This window comes from Saccopteryx leptura, chromosome 1 (assembly GCF_036850995.1).
Source record: "Saccopteryx leptura isolate mSacLep1 chromosome 1, mSacLep1_pri_phased_curated, whole genome shotgun sequence".
NCBI lineage: Eukaryota > Metazoa > Chordata > Mammalia > Chiroptera > Emballonuridae > Saccopteryx > Saccopteryx leptura.
In genome coordinates, this window is record NC_089503.1 from 383131795 (window position 1) to 383156821 (window position 25027).

Consider the following 25027-nt stretch of genomic DNA (forward strand, 5'->3'; position numbering starts at 1 on the left):
CACCCCCACCCCCACCCCCAGCCCTCACTACACCCTCGCTGAGGATGCAGAGGCGTGCAGGGGGCCTGGCTTTGCCCAGTGACTCAGCTAGAAAGGGAGCGAGCTGGGGTGGATGTGGTTCGTGGTTCGGTGCCCTGCTCCTGCTCTGTGCCCAGGCCTGGACCTCCAGAGCGGCCCTTTCTAGCTCCAGAGTTTGATGTGATGCCTCAGGGGCCAGCGGTGGGTCTGGATGTGAATCCTGCTGCCCCCACCCCGCTCCCTTTCGGCCAGAGGTGTTTGCAGGCTCGGGGTAATACATTAGGCGGGAGTCCAAGATTCCCGTTGAACCAAGGAGTTGATACTGCTCTAGTGAAACCCCGATGTTTGAGGCCAGGTCCCTTGGTGGCTGATCAACCTATTTAATCTTTCGTGTTCGCGGCCAGGTGCGGTTTACACCAGTGGCCAAGCTGCTGAGAGCATGGGCTCCAAAGTCAGGATGACTGGGTCCAAATACCCGCCACCACCTTCCCAGCTGGGGCTGGCTCTGTGGCAATGCTTCGGCTGTGAGGATTAGATGAGCTAATTCGTGTAAGGTTCTTGGCACATGGACCACCGTGCTCAGTAATGGCGCTCCTCGTAAGAAGCCTTACGTGAGACACCGGGAGGAAGGAGCCGCCTGTGCTGTTTCAGACACCCTGCGGCTGTTGGTTAGGAGCTCTAGATGTTTCAGGGTGCGCTGGGGGACAAGTGCCTTTAGGGCGGGTCTTGCTCAGGCCCCGCCCCCCACATGCTGCCGCCAGACCCGGGGCAGCCGTCCAGCCGCCAGGGGACAGGCAGGCTGGTGGAGAGTGTTTGGCAGCCACTTGGCAGCCGGGCTCATTGGTAAAAGGATTATTTCCCCTGGAGCCAGGATGATTTAACAGATTATCTGGAACAATGGCTAATTAGGCACGAAGCTTTTAGGCAGGGAAGTCTTGCATTATGGACTTGGCAAATCTTCTCAAGCCACTGCTTAGGTCTGGGGCCGGAGGGGGAAACCTTCTCTATCCAGGCCTGGGCCCTGGGAAGGCCTTGGGGGCCTCCGTCTGCTCACTCGCCTCTGCCCTGCCTCACCGAGAGTGCCTAACAGAACAGAGAGTGGCCTGCGAGGCCAGCAGAGTCCCTAACAGAACAGAGAGTGGGCTGCGAGGCCAGCAGGCCCAGAGGCCGGGTCTCCCTGTGCGACTCTAGGCAAGCTCCTTCCTCCCTTTGGGCCTGGTTTTCCTCACCGGAGTGAGAACCTGAGAGAACTTTCCAGACACAAGATGGGGGCAGGTCCAGGCATAGAAGCAGGTCTCTGCGCCTCTCTGCAACCCAGGCTCTCCATGCAGGTGCCCAGACCTCGGGCCCACCTCCTCCCCGATCCTGGGCACCCCCCACCCCGCCCTGGTCCTAGAGCCACACACATTCCCTCTTCCTATGTCCGTGGAAGTCAGATAGCTTTCTGGCCTCTGATTGTGATCTCGGTGAACATGACTCACCAGGGCCCGGGGCTGGGCTCTGCAGCAGGGCTTCTAGAATCCCCAGTGGGGGTGGGGGGGCATCAGGAAGAGATGGAGATTACAGGGGTGCTCCGGCTGGGAAGGGTGCGTGGTTCAAGGCGGAGAACGGACTGTCAGCCCCAGCCTCCGGTCCCGGCCAGCACCGCCCTGGGAGCTTGGCACCTGCGGTTCGTGGGGGAGAGGTCTCCAAAGCTTCAGCCAGCTGTATTTTGTAAAAAAGAAAAAAAAAGGCAAGAGCGGCTTAAATCAGGGGCCATTAAGATTGTTCAGGCTGCACAGCCACCCACTCATTACTGAGGCAGGGGGCTGGGGCGACACTGTCACTCCTGGGAGCCTGGGACCCCTCCCCCACTGCTGTGGGCCGCCGGGGCCACCGGGAGGTCCTTCTGGCCTCCTGGAGTCCTGTTCCTTCGCCTGTAAGGTGGGGACAGCAGTAATACGGGCTCCACCGGGTCAGTGCAATCGTGGATGTGTGGAAGTGTTTGAAGATGAGAAGTCATACAGGGCGGAAGGAGGAGGAGGAGGAGGACCTGATAGAGCGGAGACACCAGGGAGAGGGGCGCTGACAGGCTCGTGGGAGAACAGGGCACTGCCGTGACCTCGGCTCTCGTCACAGCCCCTTTTCTAATTAGCAGTGTGACCTCTGTCAGAACACGCCAAACCCCTTTCCTGCCTCTCTTTTCTCATTAGTTGAGAGAATTTGGTTCCTTCCGGCTCTGAAATCTTCAAGTTCTAGGCCAACCTGTTAATCAGTGAATGTTTATGGAAACCTCAGGAGGGACCAGGACTCGGTGTGTGTGTGTGTGTCTGTGTAGGGGTTGGAGGTGGGGTGAGGATGAGCTGAGGTATATATATATAGATCAAGGGTACTCACTTGTGCCACCTGACCGGTAGAACCATCCAGACCCCACAGTAAGAAGTGTAGAGGTGGGAAAACAACAGGAGTAAAGCCTCATTCACAGGATTGACCTCTCCTTGGTTAGTGACTCCTTCAATTCCTTATTGATTTATAATCTGCCTGGGTTCAGATGCTCTCTCCCTTCCGTCCACTTGCTGTGTGACCTTGGGCAAGCCACTCAATGTCTCTGAGTTGTATCTTAGTTCCTTTATCTGCATATTGGGAATAACCATAGTATTGTCTCATAAGATTGCCATGAACGAGTTAACGTATGGAAAACACTTGGTGTCTGGCACACAGTAGGGCCGCATGAGGGTTATGATAGGTACTGAAGGCCAACTGAGTAGCAGACACGGCACGGCGCTTCTCACACATTCCCTTCCGTCTTCCTCTGCAGAAGGAATGATTTGCTCTGCTTTAGCGATGAGGACTTGCGGTCTCTGAGGGGTTTCCACGTTATCTCAAAGAGATAATAAGCAACAGACCGTAGCCAGTGGGCGTCCTGGCCCGGCTACCCCTCTCTACCACCTGGCTCTGGGCATTGGCGTGCAGTTGACCTCGATGTTGGGAGACGTCCCCGACATGCCTTACTTGCCTGACCTGGGTCCTCACAGTCAGCCCCGCAGTGGCCCTTGTCCCAGGGCGGTTTGGAGGGACAGCTGTCCTCCTACCCCCATAAATCTCAGCGCCTGTGTGATGTGAGCCCCTGGGAGCCGTTTAATTTAGTCCTCAAAGAAGTTCCAAGTCCGCCTCCCCTTTGAGGGTCTCGCTGGAGCTGATGCCGTGTAATTAAGGCTGCTTAATTGATCTCAGGGCTTAGTCATGAGGTTTTAGGAGCCCGGCGGGAGCATCTTTTGTGGCATGTCAGGAACTTTTCCCACTGGGTTTTGTTGCCAGAGGCAAGAAGTAAGCTTTTCAGAAGGCGAATACCCTAATTTCCAGGCTTCTTTCTCATTTGTACTTTCTTTCTTTCTCCCCCCTGGGAGACTGCCCTGGCCCCTGGGGTCAGGGAGGACCCCTTCACCTACCTCCTTGATAGTTCAGCCCCCTCCCCAATTCCACACCATAGCATACCCGGTCCACACTGCCCACCTGCTCTAGGGGTCTGCATCAGAGTCACTGGGTAAAACCAAGATTTGGGGGCTTCTCTTCAGTTTTGTTGATCAGACCATTCCTGTGCCCACCGGTGTTTGGTGGCTGGTGCCCCAGACCATGAGCAATGTGATCCTCAGACCTAGGAGTGTGGACAGAGGGCTTCAGAAAGGACCGGAAGGAGGGACAGGTGTTTCTAGGGAGCTGGAAGAGTGTACAGAGCTAGCTCGACTCTGACTACAGGTAGTGAGGGGTTAACCCACCCTCCCCTCCTTCCCCAAGTACAAGTCAGATTACATGCCTTGTGTGCTTCCCACTGCTGGTACCTCACTGCTCCAAGTTCCTTCCCACTCGGAAACTCTGTAATTCCGTGTAGAATGAAATACAGCCATATTGATTTTTTTTTTTTTTTTTTGAACATCCATTCAGCTGTGTTCCTACCATCATTAATAGGGGTGTAAATTGGGCCTGACAGGGACCCGGTGACTCCTTGGATTTTTAAAATCCAAGTGTTTGCGTGTCTTTTCTTTGTTATTAGCCCAAGTAATGAAAGCTATAAAACACCTTTAGTAAGTCCCGGGGTTGTAGATTTCAGTCCTTTGTGACTGTGCACATGTTAATTACCCCTGAGTCCTGATAATTCATCACTGCCCCGGCTGGCTCACTTGCCCCCCTTTCCTGCTGTAACAGATATTGGGGGCCCTTGGAGCCCTCCCTGTCCTGTTTCTGGGGGTGGGGGCTCCATTTTCTTCTCCAGCAGAGATTGGTCTCTAGGGAATTCCCCTCTACCGAAGCTTCAAGTGCCATTTTAAAAGCAGCGCCGTCATCAACCATCACAGGTGTTTTCCTTGGAGTCTCTGCTGGTGGGAGGGTGGGTGCCCAAGGGGATGCTTGCTCCTTCTGGACCGGGGTTTGTCCAAAATCCTTCCCAGAGCGATTTGAAAAGGTGTTTGAGGGAGGAAGGCAGTGCAGTGAGGAAGGCGTCTGGCTCTTCCTTAACGGAGGATTCTCTCGAACCTGGAAGATTCTTCCATTAAGAGAAATTTTCCTTTTGTCTGAAGACAGGAGGTATTAAGAATTAGAAAGAGCAGGAGAGGAGAATGCAGGAACAGGGGTTATATGTTGTATGACTGTGATTGAATTTAGGGGGTGGGGTAGGAACCCAGTCTTTTTTAACTCAAAGTCCTCCCCGTTGTCTTGCACAAAGTGGGGCTTCTGGAAATGCTTGTGAGACACTTTAATTTGACTTCCATCATGCTTGAAGACTCCTGCCAGTTAGATGACATAAAAATATGTATAATGGGTTTTTTTTCTCTCTTATTTCCAAGTGAGTGGAGGAGAGATAGACTCCCACATGCACCCTGACCAGGATCCACGTGGCAACCCCTGTCTGGGGCCGATGCTCTGCCCATCAGGGACTATGCTCGCATCCAAACTATTTTTAGTGCCTGAGGCAGAGGTTCCATGAAGCCATCCTCAGCGCCCAGGGTCGATGTATGCGAACCAATTGAGCCATGGCCGTGGAAGAGGGAGAAAAAGGGGGAGAAGAAGTGAAGAAGCAGATAGTTGCTTCTCCTCTGTGTCCTGACCGGGAATCGAACCCAGGACATTCGCATACTGGGCTGATGCTCTACCACTGAGCCAACTGACCAGGGCTATAATGGCTTTTGGAATTAGACATACCTGGGTTTCTAACCCAGTACTGCCTAGCTGTGTGACCTTGGGCAAGTTACTTAACTTCTCTGATTCTGTTTCCTCACTTGTAAAATGGGTAATAACTCACAGGGTCTTTGTGAGAATCAGCTAAGATGACGATCTACTTACCTACTGAGCTTCAGCAGGGGTTCAGTAAATGTTGGTTTTCTTCCTTTCTCCATCACTGGTTCTCAACGCCATCTGCACATTGGCATCACTTAGAAAGCTTTAAACAGTTGTTCAGGGCTGGGTCATTGAGATCTGGATTTAATGGGTCTGTGGTAGGGCTTGAGCATGGGTGTTTTTAAAAAGCTCCCGTTAAAGGATACATTTTTTCAAAAAGTAAAATCCTTAATCCCATATAAATATAAAATGAACATATGGCAAAGATTTATTTACTTCCTTAATTATCAAGGGAACCAGTAAGATGTTATGACTGGTTCAAATATAGCAGGTCCTCAAGTAAGGTTTTTGTTGTTGTTGTTGTTCAATGTTGATTTGTTACAACACTAATGAGATGCCACAGGAACTTAAAAGTCTTGTTTATATCCGTTAGACTATGGTAAATCTGGTTTTGTTATACATCATTTTTCTTAAAGTCACAGAACCTATCAACGCTGTTAAGTGAGGACTTCCTGTAATTGAAATAACACACACACAGGGGTGATCAGAAATGCTGAGATGGATTTATAAAGAGATACAAAGTTGGTCAATAGCCAGAGGGTAAGAATCAAATAATCATAAGCATACCACTGAACTAAATTTATTTGGACAAGAATCATTTGTATTCCTCTATGCCTTCTACAGTTGACCGAGTTGTCCAGTATCTCAAGGACAGTGAAAGGTGCCGACCTCTATTAAGTCAGACATCTAGACCAGTGGTCGGCAAACTCATTAGTCAACAGGGCCAAATATCAACAGTACAATGATTGAAATTTCTTTTGAGAGCCAAATTTTTTAAACTGAAACTATATAAGTAGGTACATTCCTTATTGAGGTAGCGCCCGCACATGGTATTTTGTGGAAGAGCCACACTCAAGGGGCCAAAGAGCCGCATGTGGCTCGCAAGCTGCAGTTTGTTGACCAGGGATCTAGACTAATATGAGAACCGGAACACCCTGTAATCTGCTTTTTGTGTGTGTGTGTGGCAGAGACAGAGAGAGTTAGAGAGAGGGACAGACAGACAGGAAGGGAGCGAGATGAGAAACATCAATTCTTTGTTGTGGCTCCTTAGTTGTTCATTGACTGATTTCTCATATGTGCCTTGCCCGTGGGGCAACAGCAGACCGAGTGACCCCTTGCTCTAGCCAGTGACCTTGGGCTCAAGCTGGTGAGCTTTGCTCAAACCAGATGAGCCCGCGCTCAAGCCGGCGACCTCAGGGTCTCAAACCTGGGTCCTCCGCATCCCAGTCCGATGCTCTATCCACTGCGCCACCGCCTGGTCAGGCTGTAATCTGCTTTTGTTTGTACCTTTCAATATCTCACATTTCCCCAGTGACTCTGACGTGCAGCTGTCGGGGAGGACCTTGCTGTAGACCTTTGTTTATGGTTCCGTTAGCACTGTGAGCGCACTGCGTTGTGGTCGTTTACGAGTTGTCCCACCAGGGACAGAGACATCCCTAAGTACAGGGTTCATGTTTCACTTATGCTCTTAGCTCAGCACCCAGCGCACTGCCTGGGCTATGACAAGTGCTTAAAAAACTGCTCATTGACTTAATCATTGCATTGATTGGATGATCACTCTAAGACATCAGAAGGACCAGTGGTATTCTCCATCTTCTGATGAGGAAACTGAGGCTTTCAAAGGCTCTGATCAAGTCACACAATTAGCTTGTGACAGAGTTAGGACTCAAAACCACTCATCCGTTTCCTCGTTCAACCTCCCTTTATTCAACAATTCCAGAGTCCCTCCTGTGGACCAGCCACTCCCTGGGAGTAGAGAGCTTCTGTCGTTCTTGCCTCTGGGACCTTACATGTCACACAACGTGGCTTAGAGAGCATGGGCCAGAATGCCTGGGTGGGTGCCTTGAAGTCGGCAATGATTAGCCATGGGACCCTGGACAAATTTACTTGGGTTGAAGTCAGCAATGAGGTGATCCTGGACAAATGACTTGGCTTTTTCTGTGCTGTTGTTTTCTCATCAATAAAATGGGGGGGGGGGGGGAGTCTACCACAAAACAGTTAAATAATGTTTAACATAGTTCCTGGTGCTCTCATCATCGCAACTGGGACCTCGTGACTCTGTTGAGCAGTGTCGGGTCCCGGGATGCAAAGACGGGGCTGTGGATCCTCCTGCTGTTTGAGCAGCTCCGTCTAGTGGGGGTGGAAAGAGCCTGGGCAGGCTACGACCGAGGGATGTGGTAAGTGCTGCGGTAGGGCCGCGAGGACGACTGTGGGAGAACAGACTTCCGGGAGCCGAGTCGCCAAGCATTAGCAATTGGCCCACGTGGGTGACCCACTTGGAGGTTGCTGCCCTGGTTGAGATGAGAAGACGGCGAGTCCTGTCCAAGGCCACAGCACAGGAGCCGGGGACAGGAGATTTAGCTGATGGAACTGACCAGAGCGAGAGGTTGATTAGAGGGGTGGGGGGTGAGGGCATGAAGACCCCCATCTAGTGTTCCTCGGAGGACCCCACCCTGCCGTGGGTGGGAGGTTCTTTTTGCAGATCTCTAACTTAACTCAGGGTAGAAGGGGACACTAGGATTTGTCCCAGACAGGACACTAGGGCATGTCCCAGATAACAGGGACCTTGCCCATCACACGTGAGAGGGGCCCACATACTGGCGTTTTTCTGGGCTGCAGAAGCCCCATCAAGGGGAATGAGGACTCGATTGAGTTTTCATTTGGCAATTAGTGCCCAAGTCAAAAGACACGTTTCTATGTTAAGAAAGGTTAACAACCTATTTAAAACTTTGCCTGACCAGGCAGGGGCGCAATGGATAGATCCTCGGCCTGCGACGGCCGAGGACCCAGGTTCGAAACCCCGAGGTCGCCGGCTTGAGCGCGGGATCATAGACAGGACCCAACATCACTGGCTTGAGCAAGGGGTCACTGGCTCAGCTGTAGTCCCCCGGTCAAGGCACATATGAGAAAGCAATCACTGAACAACTAAGGGGCTGCAACTATGAGTTGATGCTTCTCATCTCTCTCCCTTCCTGTCTGTCCCTCCCTCTCTCTCTCTCAAAAACAAACAAACAAAAACAACTTTATTGTGCATCTGCTTATTTACTTGGGGAGCACTGTGTGCTCCCTTCATGGAGCGTGAGGTACGGTGCTTTTGCACTTTATCTTTGAGCCCCACATCCCTTTTTTGAAACAAAACCTCACCAACAATGTCCACTGTATTGAAGAGATGTAGAAGAGAGCTGCTTGGATGGGACTGGTGGCCGAGAATCCTGGCCACCGGGATTCTGGCCACAGTCCTCCCCCAGCCTGGGAGACTCCCGGGAACTCAGGGCACCGTGTACCAGTGCCACCCAGCGGTTCTCAAAAGGTCCCTGCACCAGCTGTGGCAGCATCGCCTGCATTGTTCAGAAATGCAGATTCGCAGGCTTCCCCCTAAACCTGCTGAATTGGAACCTCTGGGAGGCCTGCATCCCTGTTTTAACAAGCCCTGCAGTGATCCTGATGCCCAGAAGTGGAGAGTCTCGTCTCGCTTCCTTAAGTCATTCGGGGGAGTTTAATGGGATTCAATTATTGAGCTATAGATAGGGAGAGTAAAGCTGGAGCCACAGTGTGGCTGGTTTCAGTTGTTAGAGGGAGGCGTTCTAGCCTTGAGCCTGGAGGGGCACAGCTTCCACTCTCACTGGGGCCAGGACCCAGGACCGAGGGGCTCCGAGCTCGGGGCTTCCCGTCCTGCCAGCCTGGCCCCGAGGTCCACGCCCCGTCTCCCTTCACAGTTCGGACGCACGGAAGTCATCGACAACACTCTCAACCCCGACTTTGTGCGCAAATTCATCGTGGATTACTTCTTTGAGGAGAAACAGAACCTCCGTTTCGACCTGTAAGTGGCGGGTGTGCTGAGGACACAGCTGGGGAGGAGGCAGGACTGGGGTCCGGCAGGAGGTCCCCTCACCAGGGAGGGTGGGAGCAGTGATGTCAGGGGAAGCCCGGGGTTGCCCTGGAGTCAAAGTGACCATTAGCTGAAGTCCAGCCCCACCCTCTTCAGGAGATGGAAGGGGGGGGGGAGACTGAGAACAGAGCACCCCCTGCATTGTTCTCAGGTAAGTCTCGGAGGGAGGGCTCTGAGCATTGACCTCACCTGGGAGGGGGCGGTGAGGAAAGATCTTGGGGGCAGCTCTAGCTCCCCTCTGAGAACCCTTTTCTCCCCGGGTGACAAGGGAGGTTCCCGACCTCTCCCTCTGCCAAAACTTTTCTGGGATTGGAGCCTCTTTTGGGGGGGGGGGTGCAGGGGTCCTGACCCAGCTCAAGGACCCAGACTGGGTTGGGCAGGACACGGCTGGCTGCCTTCACCATCTCTCTGTGTTCCCCGCAGATACGACATCGACTCAAAGAGCCCTGACTTATCCAAACACGTGAGTTCCACCCCTGACTGCCCAGCGATGCTGAAGTCTCTTAAATGCCAGGCTCTGAGTTGGCCTCGGGCTTCACTGTCCCACAGAGTGTGTCTGATGTGGCATCCTGTCAGCTCAGAGCCGTCACACTTCTAGGGGTGGGTGACAGGAGCTGGACAGCTCTGCACAGGGCGGGTGACACTGGTCTTTGCTGTGTCCTGGATATGCAGGATTTCCTGGGCCAGGCCTTCTGCACCCTGGGCGAGATTGTGGGGTCCCCCGGGAGCCGCCTGGAGAAGCCCCTCACGTAAGTGAAGAGGAAGGTAGGGCCTGTCTGGATTCCTTCTTCAGTGGCGGGCCCATCCCTGCCCACGCCTGCTGAGGGCTGGCTCAGAGGAGGGGCGGAGCAGTCAGCCAGTCCTGTGGGATGATCAGGAACAAGGAGACCCTGTGGGCCCTCCCCTTGCAGGGCTTTGAACCCGGTTACTTTGGAGGGACCCCAGCTCGGTTATTGGAACCCCATAGTCCTAGGGTGGCCCTGAGATGCTCTCTAGTCTCCCACCCTGATCATTGTAGAGGGGAGGAAACCAAGCCCAGAGAGGGGCAGTAGCTTGTCCAAAGCCACACAGCTGGGAAGTGGGCAAGCTGGGCTTTGTTCGAATGGAGGGTTCTGCTCACACAGCGCCTCCCTCAGGACGTTCGCCCTCGCGGAGGGCCAGAGCTGGGGGTGGGTGGCCAGGCCCTGCCCATCTCACCCTGCCCCTGGCAGCGTGCTTTCGGGGTAAAGCCAGCGTTCTGAGCAGGCTCTGGGCAGAAGAGAACCAGGGCTTCTCACAGGGGAGTCTGAGGGTGGCTGCAGGGGCCAGCCAGGGCTGGCCAGGTGGTGAGGGTGACCTCTCTTGTCCCTGTGTCTCAGGAAACCCCAGAAGCAGGGCCCAGGCAAGAGAGGCCTGAAGACTGGGGGATAAGCATCCAGGTCAAGGGCAGGAAAGGGGTCAGACTGGGCTGGGCATCAACCCCCAACTTGCTTCTGCCAAGTTCACACTGGATGCTGTCGCCTCACCATGATCTATAGCTGAAGAATCTGTTATTGTGTGTGTGTGTGTGGGGGGGTGTATGTAGGGGGGGGGTAATCTTTCTCCCAGATCCTGTCTCTGACCACCCAGTAATTGTGTGGCAACTTCAGGGCCCCCAGAAAGGCCTCCCTGCACAGCCGAAGGTCACTTCTCTGGGTTCTCAGAAAATAATGAAAATAGCTATCGTTTATTGAGAACAGGGAGCAGAACCAGGTTTGGGGGGCTCTGAAGCTTATAGAATATGGGATCCCAGGAGTGAGGGTATGTCTCCCCACTCAGCTCCCAACTGCCTGGGTCAAAAGGCCATGGGTCACTTGGGTCTGTTTTTTTTCCCCGTGGTCACCTGGTCCACCCTTGGTGAAGGCACACTGGGGGGACAGAGGAGGACTTGGGGCTGGAGATGACCAGGGAGCTGAGGCTTCAGGGACAAGCAGGGTCTAAGCTGTGGAGGTCGGTGGAGAGGTTCGGTGTTGCTGGAGGAGGGAGACCTGGCTGTCCAGTGAAGGTTCTGTGTGTCTAAATGCAGCCGTCCCCTCGGCCGAGCCTGTGAGTGGCTCCCGTTCACCAGGCATCCGTTCCGGGCCAGAGTTTTGCTTCTGTGACTTCATGTGGTGCTCTCAGCATCTCCCCCTTCACAGCCTGCACCCCGAGGCTCAGGGAGGTAGAGCAGTGGTTCTCAGACAAGGGTGGTGGGGGAGTGGGGGAGTGGGGGGTACTCAGCATCACTGGAGGGCTGGTTAGACACTGACTGCTGGGTTCCATCCAGCCCCCCGAGTTTCAGCTCCTGCCCGGGGCCTGAGAACCCCTGAGCTAGAGTTGCTTTACAAGAGGGTCGGGGAAGAAGACGTCTCCTTCCCCTGACCTGCAGCTTTCGGTTCTGTTTTGATGTTTGATCCAGAACAGAAACCTGTCTTCAAGCATCCAGATGCCAGCCAGTGCTCTGGCCTCTCAGCACACGGGTACTTGGCTCATGACACGCTCTCTCTCTTCCTCTTGCACAGGATAGGTGCATTCAGCCTGAATTCCAGAACGGGCAAACCCATGCCAGCTGTGTCCAATGGGTAGGTCACCAGATATCTCTGGCCCTGGAGTCCTCAGACGACACTCAGCCAGCTCTGCAGAGAGGCTTCAGAGTCCTGGCCACGTCCCCACTCCTACCACTGTGCTTTCAGTCCTGGTCCAGGGGACAGAGGGCCCTGGGTCCCTCCTCAAGGACTCAGGCACAGTGGGCCTCTCTGCAGCTGGCCTCTGCCCCCATTCAGGCTGGGCTGGAGCTTCTGCAGCCCCGGTGGCTCATGGGATTTCTGCAAGCAGGGTGGAGCCTAGATACAGGAGTCAGAGGGGCTAGCCCAGGGGTCCCCAAACTTTTTACACAGGGGGTCAGGTCACTGTCCCTCAGACCGCTGGAGGGCCGGACTATAAAAAAAAACTATGAACAAATCCCTATGCACACTGCACATATCTTATTTTAAAGTAAAAAACCAAAACAGGAACAAATACAATATTTAAAATAAAGAACAAGTAAATTTAAATCAACAAACTGACCAGTATTTCAATGGGAACTATAGGCCTGCTTTTGGCTAATGAGATGGTCAATGTCCGGTTCCATATTCGTCACTGCTAGCCGTAACAAGTGATATGAAAGGCTTCCGGAGCCGTGATGTGTGCGTCCCACGTCACCGGAAGTAGTTCTGTACATGAGTGACACCGCCACATACAGTGCTCCAGGAGCACAGGATGCAGATGCTCCTCTCACTAACCACCAATGAAAGAGGTGCCCCTTCCGGAAGTGTGGTGGGGGCCGGATAAATGGCCTCAGGGGGCCGCATGCGGCCCACTGGCCGTAGTTTGGGGACTCCTGGGCTAGCCACTTTCCCTTCCTTTCCTATCTCTGGCCTGGTTTCTTCCATCTCTCACCTCTCACCCTTCTCTCTCTCCCCATCTCTCCCTCCGTCTTTCCCTCCCTTCTCCCCATCCCCTGGACCCTTGCCCCTCCATGGTGCCCACTGCTGGATGTCAGCCCCCTCTTGAGAGTAGCTTCAGCTAAGCCTTGCCTTTCTGCTCACCAGCTGCCGTGGGCCAGCCTCCCCTCTGACCCTCTGCTTTTGGCCAGCCCACTGCAAATGTGGGCAACGGGGACTGACCCTCCCCACTCCCTCCCTCTCCTTCTCTGCTGGTTGGAGGGAGAGTCCTCACCCTAGCAGGGGGCAGGGGTGGGGTTTCTGGCTTGGGGGGGGCCAGCCTGAGGTACCTCCCGAAGGTGAGCATTTTGGCTGAGTAAGCAAAGCGCCATTGGCCTCCGCTGAGGGCTCCCAGGCAGCGGAGTCCCAGCAGCTGGACTGACCGCCAGACCGGCTGGGTATGGGAAAGGGGCCTCCAGCGGGCCCAGGGAGGCTCACCACCTAGGAAGGATGCAGATGATGATTTATAAGGGAGTACAGAAGCTGCAATTAGAAAGAGAGCCAGAGTCAGAGAAAGAAACCGAGAAGGAGGGCGAGGAAGACCAGAGGGATGGAGGGAGAGAGACAGAAAGGAAGGCCGAGCAGGCGGGGGAGTAGGGTTGCAGAGGGGAAGGGAGGCTCGGAAATAGAAGAGGGACTCGGAGGCAAACAGGGGAACAGATGGAGAGGCGTTGGGGAAGTAGGTGGTGTGAGGATTTTATCGCCTGGTCAAACAAATCCTATCTCGACTACCAGGAAGGGCCAGAGGGGGTGGGGAGGGGCCCTGGGGCACTCATGTCAGCTACCCTTGTCTAAGGGCACAGCTGGCAGGCACTGCCACCTGCCTGTGGCAGGGGAACTTCCTGATGTGTCCCCTGCCCCCTCCTGCCCCTGTGATATGAGGGGCCCGGGGGCTGTCTCAGCAGCCCCCCAGGATGGGCTCCCCTGCCTCCCCTGTTTCCTCTGTTTGAGAGCCCCTCCCTCCGAGAATTGGTGCTGGGAACAGCTCCATCAGTGGTTCTCAAAGCTTGTTCCACAGACAGCATGCTGGTGGCCCCGAGCCTGGCCTGAAGTGTGAGGCTGGATTTTATCAGCTGTGCACAGTTGTAAAGGAGAAGGGGCAGGGAGGGAAATGGCGCTCCTGAGGGCCTTCTTGGTGCCAGGTGCCGTGCGCACGTATTATTTAGTGAAGTGGCTGCTGCAGCTGTACCCATTTTATGGGTAAGGAAACTGAGGCTCAGATAGGTGTAGCAATGAGCCTAAAATCATGCAGCTTGCTGGACAGCCTAATATTTTCTTCTACTCCCAGTGGCCCCTTGCTGCCCTGGGACCCCTGTTAGTCCCAAACATCAGAGTGGGGTGGGCTGGTGCCTGGGGGAGGGGTCCCTCCCGAGTAGCAGAAAGAGTGGTATAGGTCCTCTGGGTGGAGCCCCACCCTGGCACTTGCCCTCCGGGAGGGGATGCTCTGGGTGGGCTGACTTCAGGTCCTCACTGCCCACCTCACTGAGGAGCTGCATGGTTGGCCAGGGTCTCTCTGGGAGAGAGACCCCGGCCAGTTTGTTCGAGGGGAGGTAGACATGGGAGAGAGGTCGGCCATGCTGTCCCCAAGGGTAGACCAGCCCTCCTGTTGCTCTCCAGAGGTGAATCAGGACGGCTCAGAGCTGGAATGTTCCAGAATTCTGGGGGCAGCTGGGAGCAGGGTGGGGTGGCTAGCCCACAAGGTCTTTTGCCCACAGAAGTGGTCTTTGGATGGAAAGTCTGAGAACCACTGGTCTGGAAGCTTCCGGGTGAGTCTGGATGCTTTTCCGATTCTAGGACTTCCACTGCAGGCGCTCCCTTTCCCGGTGGGCTCTTGGGCAGCAGGGGTGGGGCAGCTCCAGTCCTGGGGCCCCGGCCCGGGAAGACGTGCACTAGGCCACACCGCCCCAGGGTTTCCAGAGCCTCTGTCTTCTGGGGGCTCCGGGCGGCTGTGCCCCGCGGTGGGGGCAGGGCGGATGGGGACAGCTGGTTCAGGGGGTGCTCAGGCTTGTGTCTCTGTCTTTGTCTGCCTCCCCATCCTTGCCTCCTCTCGTCTGCCAGCGGTGTCCCAGGGAAGAAGTGTGGCACCATCATCCTGTCTGCTGAGGAGCTCAGCAATTGCAGGGTGAGTGGCGCAGGGACCCCGGGATGCGGCCTGGTGGGCGGGGCAGACAGGTATGGAGAGGAGACCGGTCTCCCTGTGAGCTCGGGACCCCGTGGGAGCTTGAAGGGCACGGGAAGACAGGGCGCCTCAGTCTCACCTGTCACAGCTTCCTGTCACATCAGAGCCCGGTGTTGAAAGCCCTTCCTTTCTACAGCTGAGCCGACTGGGGCCCAAAGCGGGGAAGGGACCTGCCCACACCGGGGCGGGGCTCCTTCTCCAGCCCAGCCCCGCACCACGTGCGAACGCCTGTCCTTGCGCCAGTACAGCTTTGGCACCAACGCCAGCAGCCCAGAGGCCTCTTCGGTCCCGGAGCCTGGGCATTGGGCATTTGGTTATCATTTTTCACTGATAGCTCTGCAGAAGGTGACGCCCTGCATGGGGTTTAGGGAGTGAGGGGTGTGGTTGCGGTGCATGTGTGGGATTGTGTGTGTGCGTGTGCGTGCGTGCGTGTCGGGAAGCAGAGTCTCAGTCCCAGGCAGCCCTTGGGTTTGCTCCTCCTGCGGAACTGTGGAGAAGCAGCAGGTGGGGACAGCTGGAAGGGCTCGGGGACCGATGCCTAGGAGAATGATAAAATACAGTTCTCATTTACCAAGTGATGGGCGTTTTGCATAAGTTTATCACTACTCCTAAAAACAACCCGAAGAGTTAGGTACTGTTGTCATTCCCGTTTTATGGATGAGGAAACTGAGGCTCAGAGAGACTACATCACCCGGCCAAGGACAAGAAGCGGTAGACTCAGGGTTCTAATCCACCAGCCTAATTCTAAAATCCAGGCTCATTCTCCCCGGGACCACCAGGCTGCATGCCTCCTGGGTTAATTAGGAGCCACACACAGGTGGGAACGTGATGAGTCCTGGGGACAAAAGGTGGAGGTGGCCACAGAGTGTGAGCACAAGGCCAGCCTGGGGCAACCCGGACACCCAGCTTCCCATGGGTTGGGCTGGGATGCGGAGAAGCAAGATTTTCTGACCTTCCCGGGAAGTCTGTTAGCTATCAGTATTTATTTAAAATTGGTTAACATAAATAACATCTTTTTTTTTTTTGTAAAATAACTCTATTTTCCAAAACAAAAGCCATATAGTGAAAAGAGAGGCCTTGTTTTATATTTTCATAAATCTCTTTCATGTCTGGCTTGACCCAAGAGAACTGCATTCTCATATCTGTCTCTGCAGTCCATCTGTTGTGATAGCACCATAGGATCACTTCTAGAAAACTCCAAATCTTAGTAGCATTATCATGAAAATAGTTTTGGCCTCCCGGATACCATCCCCGCTCCCCCAGCCAGGGGTTTCTACTTCGCCCTTTGAGAACTACTGGGAAGCATAAATTGTTAGCCAACATTCACTGAGCAATTATTCTGAGCCACACACTGCGCTAACTGGCTACATGTATGAACTTGTTTATCTGATGTATTATGATATGTGTAATGTAATATGTAGTCTGAGGTATGATGGTCCTCGTTTTACAGAGAGGTGAAGTGACCTACCCAAGGTCACGTGGCCACTGAGTAGAAGAGATGGATCCCAGGCAGTCTGGGTGTAGAGCCGGGGTCCTTAACCACTAGGCTGTGGTGTCCCAAACTGCATTCAGGGGCTTCCGGTTGGAGGATAAGACACCATGGATGGGGCGGGGGGGGGGGGGCGGCAAACAGGAGAACAAGAACCAAATCAACTCACATGCAACTGCTGGTTCCGATTCTCTCCCGGTCTGCTTACTGCGGTGGGTGGGCAGGAACTTGACAGCAGGCCCGAAACTCCCCCCAGCTCTACCCCCAGCAGAGGGCTGGGCACACAGTAGGTGCTCTTGAGGGCCTATCAGAAAGCTGTGACAGAACAGGCAGGAAGCACAGCAGCAGGTGACGATGAAAACGACACCTACCTGGGTGTGCTCGTGACCCGAATTGCGACTGGGGAGAGGTCCAGTAGCTGAGGGAGAGAACCCAGTTGCCATGTAGGATCGAGCTTGTTCACCCTTCCTCTGCCTCAGTTTCTCCACCTGTATGTTGGGGCTCAGAGGGTTGCTGTGAGGATTAAGGGAGTTGCATTGTGTTTAACTGGTGCCTGGCGTCTAAAGATGGAATTCCTTGAAGCCTAAATTCAGTTTGCTTCCCCCCCCCACCCCCCCCCCCCAGCTTCTAGCAGTGCCTTCCTCCCCAGTTTATAATTAAATAAGCTCAGAAGCGAAAGTGCTTTGGAAATTCTGAAGCTCTAGAAATGCAGGGTGCTGTTATCGCTCTAGTTTCCCGGGATTAGTGAACAGCCTGCATTTAATTCCTATTAGCCTCCCCCTGCTCCTTGCCTACCTCTCCCCCCCCCCCCCCGCCCCCACTCCTGTAACCAGGGATGGTGGCGGTTTCCTGGATTTAAGCTGTTCCAGCACAAGGGGAGGGGGTCCCCTCCTTCACTGCGATTGTCAGCTCCTTTTCTTTGGGCCATCTTTGGCTGAGTTCTAAGTCTTTCCCTCGAATACTTGCAAGGAAGAGACTAATTCCCAGCATCTGGCTGAATTAAAGTAATTACATCAGAGTGGCTTTGCCTCTGCGGTTCCAGCTCCCAATTCGGTGGGAGGATCAAAGGAAGAGGGTGGGGCGGAGAGAGGGTTTGCGCTAGAGCGGAGAGCTTCCTGCTCCAGTGAATGCATTCTGCCGAAGTTGACAAACCCTGCCTTCATCCATGGGATGGCGTGGGCGGGCGGGCCCGTGAAGGATGGGGTGTGGACTCCAGCAGATGACTGGCTGGCTTTGACAGGTTACAGAAAAGCCTTGCTCATCAAGAAGGGAGATATCCAGAAAGTTCTGACAATGGGCATTTGATCCAAAATACCAGTCAGTAATACTTGATGTTGACAGTAATAATGAGCTTTAGCCCCCGAAGGGCTCTAAATCACCATTTAATAATTATGCTCAGCAGTAAAATGATGATTATTCCGTGTAACAGTGACCAGTATTTGCATAGTCCTCACAGTTGACCGGGACTCTCATGTTTACAGTCTCGTTGATTCCTGCCACAGGCCGGGGGCTGGGGAGCCATGAGTCACCCCAGTGTACGGATGCAGAGAGGCTGAAGCGGCCTGCCTGGGACTGCAGGATTCTGGCTCAGGCATTGGACTCCGAATCCTCAGGGAGTCCTTCCTTTGCCCACAGAGGAGCCACGAGCCGCCCTGGTCCGTGAACAGCTGCGAGCTCTGTGGCCTCTGTGGGGCCAGTAGCCCTTGAGCGGGCCTGGCGAGTGGTGGGCTTCGGAAGAGAGGCCCCTGGTATCTTCCAGGGCCCTTGACTCCTCCTCGGCCTGCTGCACTCTGGCATTCCCGGCCAGGTAAAAGTCCTCCCTGGCTCCCAGCTGGGTCCCTGCACACACTGGCAAGGGTGTGTGTGACTCATGGCACACAAGCCAAGAGAGTGGAAGCCTCACACTGAAGCGGTCCCGGGGGGGGGGGGGAGGGCCCACTGCTTAAATGTCACCGCCTGCATGTGCCCATTCATTTAATTTCAGCAAATATGCTTGGGCTCAGCCCTACCCCTCCATGCCCACTAGGCGGTGATGCTCTGCACATCTGGGGCATTGCTCCATTGCAGCTGGAGCCATTCTAGCGCCTGAGGTGGAGGCCATGGAGCCATCTTCAGTGCCCGGGCCAACTTTGCTCCAATGGACCCTTGACTGCAGGAGAGGAAGGGAGAGACAGAGAAAAAGGAGAGGGGGAAGGGTGGAGAAGCAGATGGGCACTTCTCCTGTGTGCTCTGGCTGGGAATTGAACCTGGGACTTCCACACACTGGGCTGACGCTCTACTGCTGAGCCAACCAACCAGGGCCCCATTGCCTCTTTTTTATAACAGATATCGTATAGCATTCTTTACTAGCCTGAAGGAAAATCGGTGGGCAGTACTATATAGTGCCAAAGTCCATACAGGTGAGGGAATGAGCCCTTATAGCTACCTGCTAGAAGACGGATGAGGCCAGGCAAAAATAAAAGCTTGTGCAAAGATTCTGGGGCAGGGGAAGACTGGTATCAGAGAGGTGAGGGCGTAGGTGGTCGTGGGGGCCAGATCGTGCGGGACCTGTAGCAGGGGAACTTAGCATCCTTGAATCCCGATAGAGTCAGAACTGCCATCGTTCTACAAACCGCAGCGAGAGCCCAGTGTCTCCGTGTGGGGAGAGTCCTGAAAGGCAAGAAGAAAGAGATGAGATGAAACCAAGGAGGTGGCACAGGCTTTCTGAAGCTCAGAGGTCTGCAGGGTGAGGTTCAGCACAGATGCATGTATAGCTAGCACGGATGTACGTGTTCTACGTGGTAAATGACCAGCATTCAACCTTCGCTCCTTTAAAACTTCATTTGTGATTTTTTTTTTTGGTGGTGGGGGGGGGGAGGGGGGAGCTTAGAAATAGTTCCTCTAGTTAAAAAAAGAAAGAAAACAAAATAAACACATGTTTTTTCCTGATGCTAAAAAGCTAACATGTTTATCATGGACAAGTTGGAAAATACAAAGAAAAAAAAAACCACCCAAAGATAATCATTGTTGACATTTTGATGCATTGCCTCTGGGCTTTTTTCTGGGTGTACATGTATATGGTTTCTTTCCCTTATAATTAGTACAATGTGGTCTCCAGTTTTATTTATTAGTAGAATATGGTATCCAGCTTTATTTTTCCATGTCATCAGATGTCCTTGGGAAACATGTATTTAATAGCTGCCTGTTATTTCTCTACTGTGTGGACGGGTCATTCTTCAGTGCCTCTATGCTCTTATAGGCAACAATGTAATTAATACTGCAGTGAACATCCTCAAAGCTGAATGTTTCCATTTTTCTTTTGAACTTTAGTTGATGGATTGGGTTTGCATCCCAGACACAGAGGGCTCTCAATGAGTGGAAGAGAAAATGGCCAATCTAGAGTTTGCAGCCTCTGAATGACCAAATCAACAGAGGCACAACTGATTTGATTATTTGAAAAGTTGGTCATTAAGGTGACAGAGAGAAGCCAGCTTGACCTCAATGTGGTTAATACAGTCAAAGCCTAAAGACAAGCCCAGTCTGCTAGACCAGCTTCACCCGCCGTCTGTGTTCGAATCAACTCTAGTCTAGTCTGTAGGGTCTTCGCTGATGTCCCGGCACCCCTGGTCTCCTGTTCCTACAGCCTTATCTTGGCGAGTTGGAGCTCTGGGTCCCTCTGTGAGTGCAGAAGCCCTCCCGGGGGTCACTGTTCACAGGATCACCCTCGGCTCTGGGTTGGGGTCCCTCCTGCTGGAGTTGCTGAATTTTGGAGTTGTGGCTAATAATTCTTTTTCTTTGTAAATGTCTTCCTTTTTTTTCTGATTAAAAAAAGACACTGTATTCATTTCAGGAAATTTTGGAAAACCTAGCCAACTTTAAAGAGAAGTCAATAAATGTCACCATGGTCCCAACCATCTATTTAAAAGTGCTTCTTAGGGCACAGCGTGTGAGCGGTAGGGCCAGGTGGTTAAGAACTTGGGCTCGGGATCCGGAGCCTGTGTCATAGCTCAGCAGCAGTGTGACCCCGGGCAAGTCAGTTGAACTTTCTGTGCCTCAGTTTCTTCACTTGTAAAAGGGCTTTATTTGAAATTTTGGTGTGTTATTTATCATGGACTTTTTTTTTTATAAATACATTTTTATTTTAATGGGGTGACATCAATAAATCAGGGTACATATATTCAAAGAAAACATTTCCAGGTTATCTTGTCATTTAGTTCTGTTGCATACCACCCAAAGAGAGATCGTCCTCCGTCACCCTCTATCCAGTTTTCTTTGTACCCCTTCCCCTCTCCCTCCTTCCCTCCCCCCACCCCCTGTAACCACCACACTCCTGTCCATGTCTTTTAGTCTTGCTTTTATGTCCCACCAATGTATGGAATCCTGCAGTTCTTGTTTTTTTCTGATTCACTTATTTCACTCCGCATAATGTTATCAAGATTCCACCATTCTGCTGTAAGTGATCCGATGTCATCATTTCTTCTAGCTGAATAGTATACCATGGTGTATATGTGTCCCATCTTCTTTATCCAGTCTTCTATTTTTTTTACAGTGATTAAGAGCCTTTAAGCAAACTCTTGGCCAATACAGCAAGAATCCATAAAAGAGTAGTGTCCTTAACATGTTCACCAAGTCCAAGTTGGCCCCATCACCAATGCCAAATCCCTGAAAAATGCAACCCGACCACAGTTCAGTCTGTTAGGAGCTGTCACAGGGAGCAGGAGTCCAGGAAAAGTCCACATCCGGGAAAAGTCCGCATGGCACTGGAATTGTTGTCACCATTCTATACTTTGCAGCTCATGTCCAAGTCCCAATGACCGCTGCTTCTAACTGGTAATGGTTCAGGTAGACTGGAAAAGCCATCTGCAGCATGTGTGGATATGGAGCTTCTGTTCTCCTCTGCCTGGAGAGATGAGACCAGGTTGCTTTTCCCTGGAGCTCTGCGACTGTAGCTTGGTAAAGAGAACCTTGGGATACACTAAGCTGGGTGGCAAAGGTAGATTCATAATAGAAGTTGGCAAAAGGGGGAAAGAGAGCTCTAAATTAGGAGTAGGTCCCAGCCTGAAATATGAGTGGGGCATTGAGGTAGGAGGGATAAAGGAAACACTATATATTAAGCAAAGCAGCAGAAAATAGGACTATCAACACTCACAACAGAGATCTTTGAGGGAAGAATAAAAAACCTGACTATTCAGGCAAAACATAGTTAAGTGGCCCTTGTGCAAATGAAATCAGTTTACCTGCTTCTTGGAAGAAATACCCTAGGCTCGTCCACAGTGTCGTAGATGGGGCCAACGGCCCTGGGCACCTTCAGCCTTCAGTGGCAAACCCCAGCTTTCTGGGCAAGGTTAGGTCATAGGTGGCTGGAGCAGGGCTGGAAGAGACTGAACCCTCCCTTAGAGGAGCAAGGGGGAAGCCTACCTTCCAGTATCCCTGTTTCCTCACAGCAGAGGCATGTAAGCCTGGCAGGCTTTAGCTCAATGACCTTCCTTTCCACTATTGAAGCAGGACCCAGATGGCATCCTATGAGACCCCTTTGGGGCGTTGGAGCCTTTAAGGGTGTATCCTAAAAGCTGGTAGTTCCCCTGATCTCTATTGGGCTTTTTCTGCCTCTAGGTATGTTAAAAGCCATGCTCAGAAGATCTCACTGAGGGGTTTGAGGATCCCCATCCGCCTATATAAATCTTTTCCATATATCTGGAGCTATTTGGAAAAAGACAAAACAGTGTTATTAGCTGGATCTAATAAAGAAGGTAGTAGTTTGCAGGCGAAAAAGATTTGGTGTCTCCTGTTCATCAGCATTCCAAAGAAATGTAAAAATTTTTTTTAGTATAAAAAACATGATATGGTAGACCCGTAGGAGTTCCAGGATATGACTACCCCCTCTTAATTTTTTTTTTAATTGACCTTAAAATGTTTGCTGAGTACACTTTAATAATACCTTAACTTTAAAGATTGTAAGCATGACAAAATACAGTAAATGCTTTTGCTCCATATGCAGGAGCATTTTCAGTTTAGCCAGTTTAGGAAATCTAATAATAGAACAATGCATACAGACACTGAGCTATAGCATGCTTAGCAGCCTCTCCTGTTCTGACAGAGGTTACTATAGATCCAGAATATGTATCCACTGTAATGTGGACATATGACTGTTTGCCAAATGAAGGTATATGAGTAACATCCATCTGCCAAAGTTGTCCTGATAGGGGTCCTTGAGGGTTAACTCCAAATGAAGGGGCAGTATAGGACCCCTTGGACAGGATTTCCCAATCTGCCATGCTGCTTCCCGAGAATGTTGAAACTGTTTACACCGGGCTGCTGCGTTCTGGTGATGAATAGTATGAGACTGACTTGCTCGGTCTGTCATGGTTGCTCCATATAATTTTCTTTTGGGTAGCTTGATCAACAAGGGCATTCCTAGGCCCTGGCTGGTTGGCTCAGTGGTAGAGCATTGGCCTGGTGTGCAGGATTCCCGGGTTCGATTCCCAGTCAGAGCACACAGAAGAAGTGCCCATCTACTTCTGCACCCCTCCCCCTCTCCTTCCTCTCTTTCTCTCTCTTCCCCTCCCTCAGCCAAGGCTCCACCAGAGCAAAGCCACCCCGGGCAATAAGGATGGCCCCATGGCCTCTGCCTCAGGCGCTAGAATGGCTCTGGTTGCAACAGAGCAACACCCCAGATGGGCAGAGCATTCCCCCCTGGTAGGCATGCCAGGTGGATCCCGGTCAGGCGCATGCGGGAGTCTGTCTCCCCATTTCCATCTTCAGAAAAATACAAAAAATAAGTAAATAAAAGAAAAAATATAACCAAAAATAAAAAAGAAAAGAAAAGAAAAAAAAAGGGCATTCCCTTGTGCTAAAGCTCCAGGGAGCATGGAGTGAGCTTGAGTATGTCCTATGAAACATGGAGCTCTATGTTGACATATAAGTCTTTGAAGAAGGAGGAACTGCTGAAATAGTTCATCAGCATTTGTCCCTAAGACAGCAGTCTTTATAGTGGAAACACCATAAGTAAATATTTGCTGTCTGTCTATAGATTAAAGGGGGAATATGGCAAATGCTGAAAAGCCATGATCTTTGTGCCCCTCCCCTCCTCTAATCCTCTCCCTCTCCTCCCCCCACCCTGTAACCCCAATACTGTTGTCCATGTCTCTGAGTCTCATCTTTATGTCCCACCTATGTATGGAATCATATAGTTCTTAGTTTTTTCTGAATTACTTCTTTTGTTCAGTATAATGTTATCAAGGCCCATCCATGTTGTAAAAGATCCTATGTCATCATTTCTTATGGCTGAGTAGTATTCCATAGTATATATATACCAAAGCTTTTTAATCCACTCATCCTCTGATGGACACTTGGGCTGTTTCCAGATCTTTGCTATTGTGAACAATGCTGGCATAAACATGGGGGTACATTTCTTCTTTTCAAACAGTGCTATGGTGTTCTTGGGGTATATTCCTAACAGTGGAATAGCTGGGTCAAAAGGCAGTTCGATTTTTAATTTCTTGAGGAATCTCCATACTGTTTTCCACAGTGGCTGCACCAGTCTGCATTCCCACCAGCAGTGCAGGAGGGTTCCCTTTTCTCCACATCCTCGCCAGCACTTATTCTATGTTGTTTTATTGATGAGCGCCATTCTGACTGGTGTGAGGTGATATCTCATTGTGGTTTTAATTTGCATTTCTCTAATCATTAATGATGTTGAACATTTTTTCATATGCCTGTTGGCCATCTGTGTGTCCTCTTTGGAAAGTGTCTATTCATTTCTTTTGCCCATTTTTGGATTGGATTGTTTGTCTTCCTAGTATTAAGCTTTACAAGTTCTTTATAAATTTTGGTTATTAACCCCTTATCAGATGCAATGTCAAATATATTCTCCCATTGTGTAGTTTGTCTTTTTATTCTGTTCTTATTGTCTTTAGCTGTGTAGAAGCTTTTTAGTTTGATAAAGTCCCATTTGTTTATCCTGTCTTTTATTTCACTTGCCTGTGGAGACAAATCTGCAAATATATTGCTGTGAGAGATGTCAGAGAGCTTACTGCCTATGTTTTCTTCTAATATGCTTATGGTTTCATGGCTTACATTTAAGTCTTTTATCCATTTTGAGTTTATTTTTGTGAGTGGTGTAAGTTGGTGGTCTAGTTTCATTTTTTTGCAGGTAGCTGTCCAATTTTCCCAACACCATTTGTTGAAGAGGCTTTCTTTACTCCATTGTATTTCCTTACCTCCTTTGTCAAATATCAGTTGTCCATAGAGCTGTGGGTTTATTTCTGGGTTCTCTGTTCTGTTCCATTCATCTATGTGCCTGTTCTTATGCCAGTACCAGGCTGTTTTGAGTACAATGGCCTTATAATATAACTTGATATCCGGAAGTGTGATACCTCCCGCTTTATTTTTCCTTTTCAAGATTGCTGAGGCTATTCGTGTTCTCTTTTGGTTCCATATAAATTTTTGGAATATGCGTTCTATATCTTTGAAGTAAGTCATTGGTATTTTAATCAGTATTGCATTGAATTTATAAATTGCTTTGGGTAATATAGACATTTTAATGATGTTTATTCTTCCTAACCATGAGCACGGTATATGCCTCCACTTATTCGTATCTTCCCTAATTTCTTTTATCAATGTTT

At 51.5% G+C, this 25027-nt stretch overlaps 1 protein-coding gene across 2 annotated transcripts in view; it reads left to right on the plus strand.

Moving 5' to 3' along the window:
• The window catches only part of CPNE5 (copine 5), a 99830-nt gene that overhangs the window by 29627 nt on the left and 45176 nt on the right, over positions 1 to 25027 (plus strand). The window contains exons 4-9 of one of the 2 annotated variants that reach the window (XM_066359527.1): positions 9105 to 9208; positions 9701 to 9740; positions 9950 to 10026; positions 11797 to 11856; positions 14472 to 14522; positions 14815 to 14878. In XM_066359527.1, the coding sequence (XP_066215624.1) occupies positions 9105 to 9208; positions 9701 to 9740; positions 9950 to 10026; positions 11797 to 11856; positions 14472 to 14522; positions 14815 to 14878 (396 nt within the window). The remainder of the gene's footprint in view (positions 1 to 9104; positions 9209 to 9700; positions 9741 to 9949; positions 10027 to 11796; positions 11857 to 14471; positions 14523 to 14814; positions 14879 to 25027) is intronic. The other variant, XM_066359528.1, reaches the window with a different exon arrangement.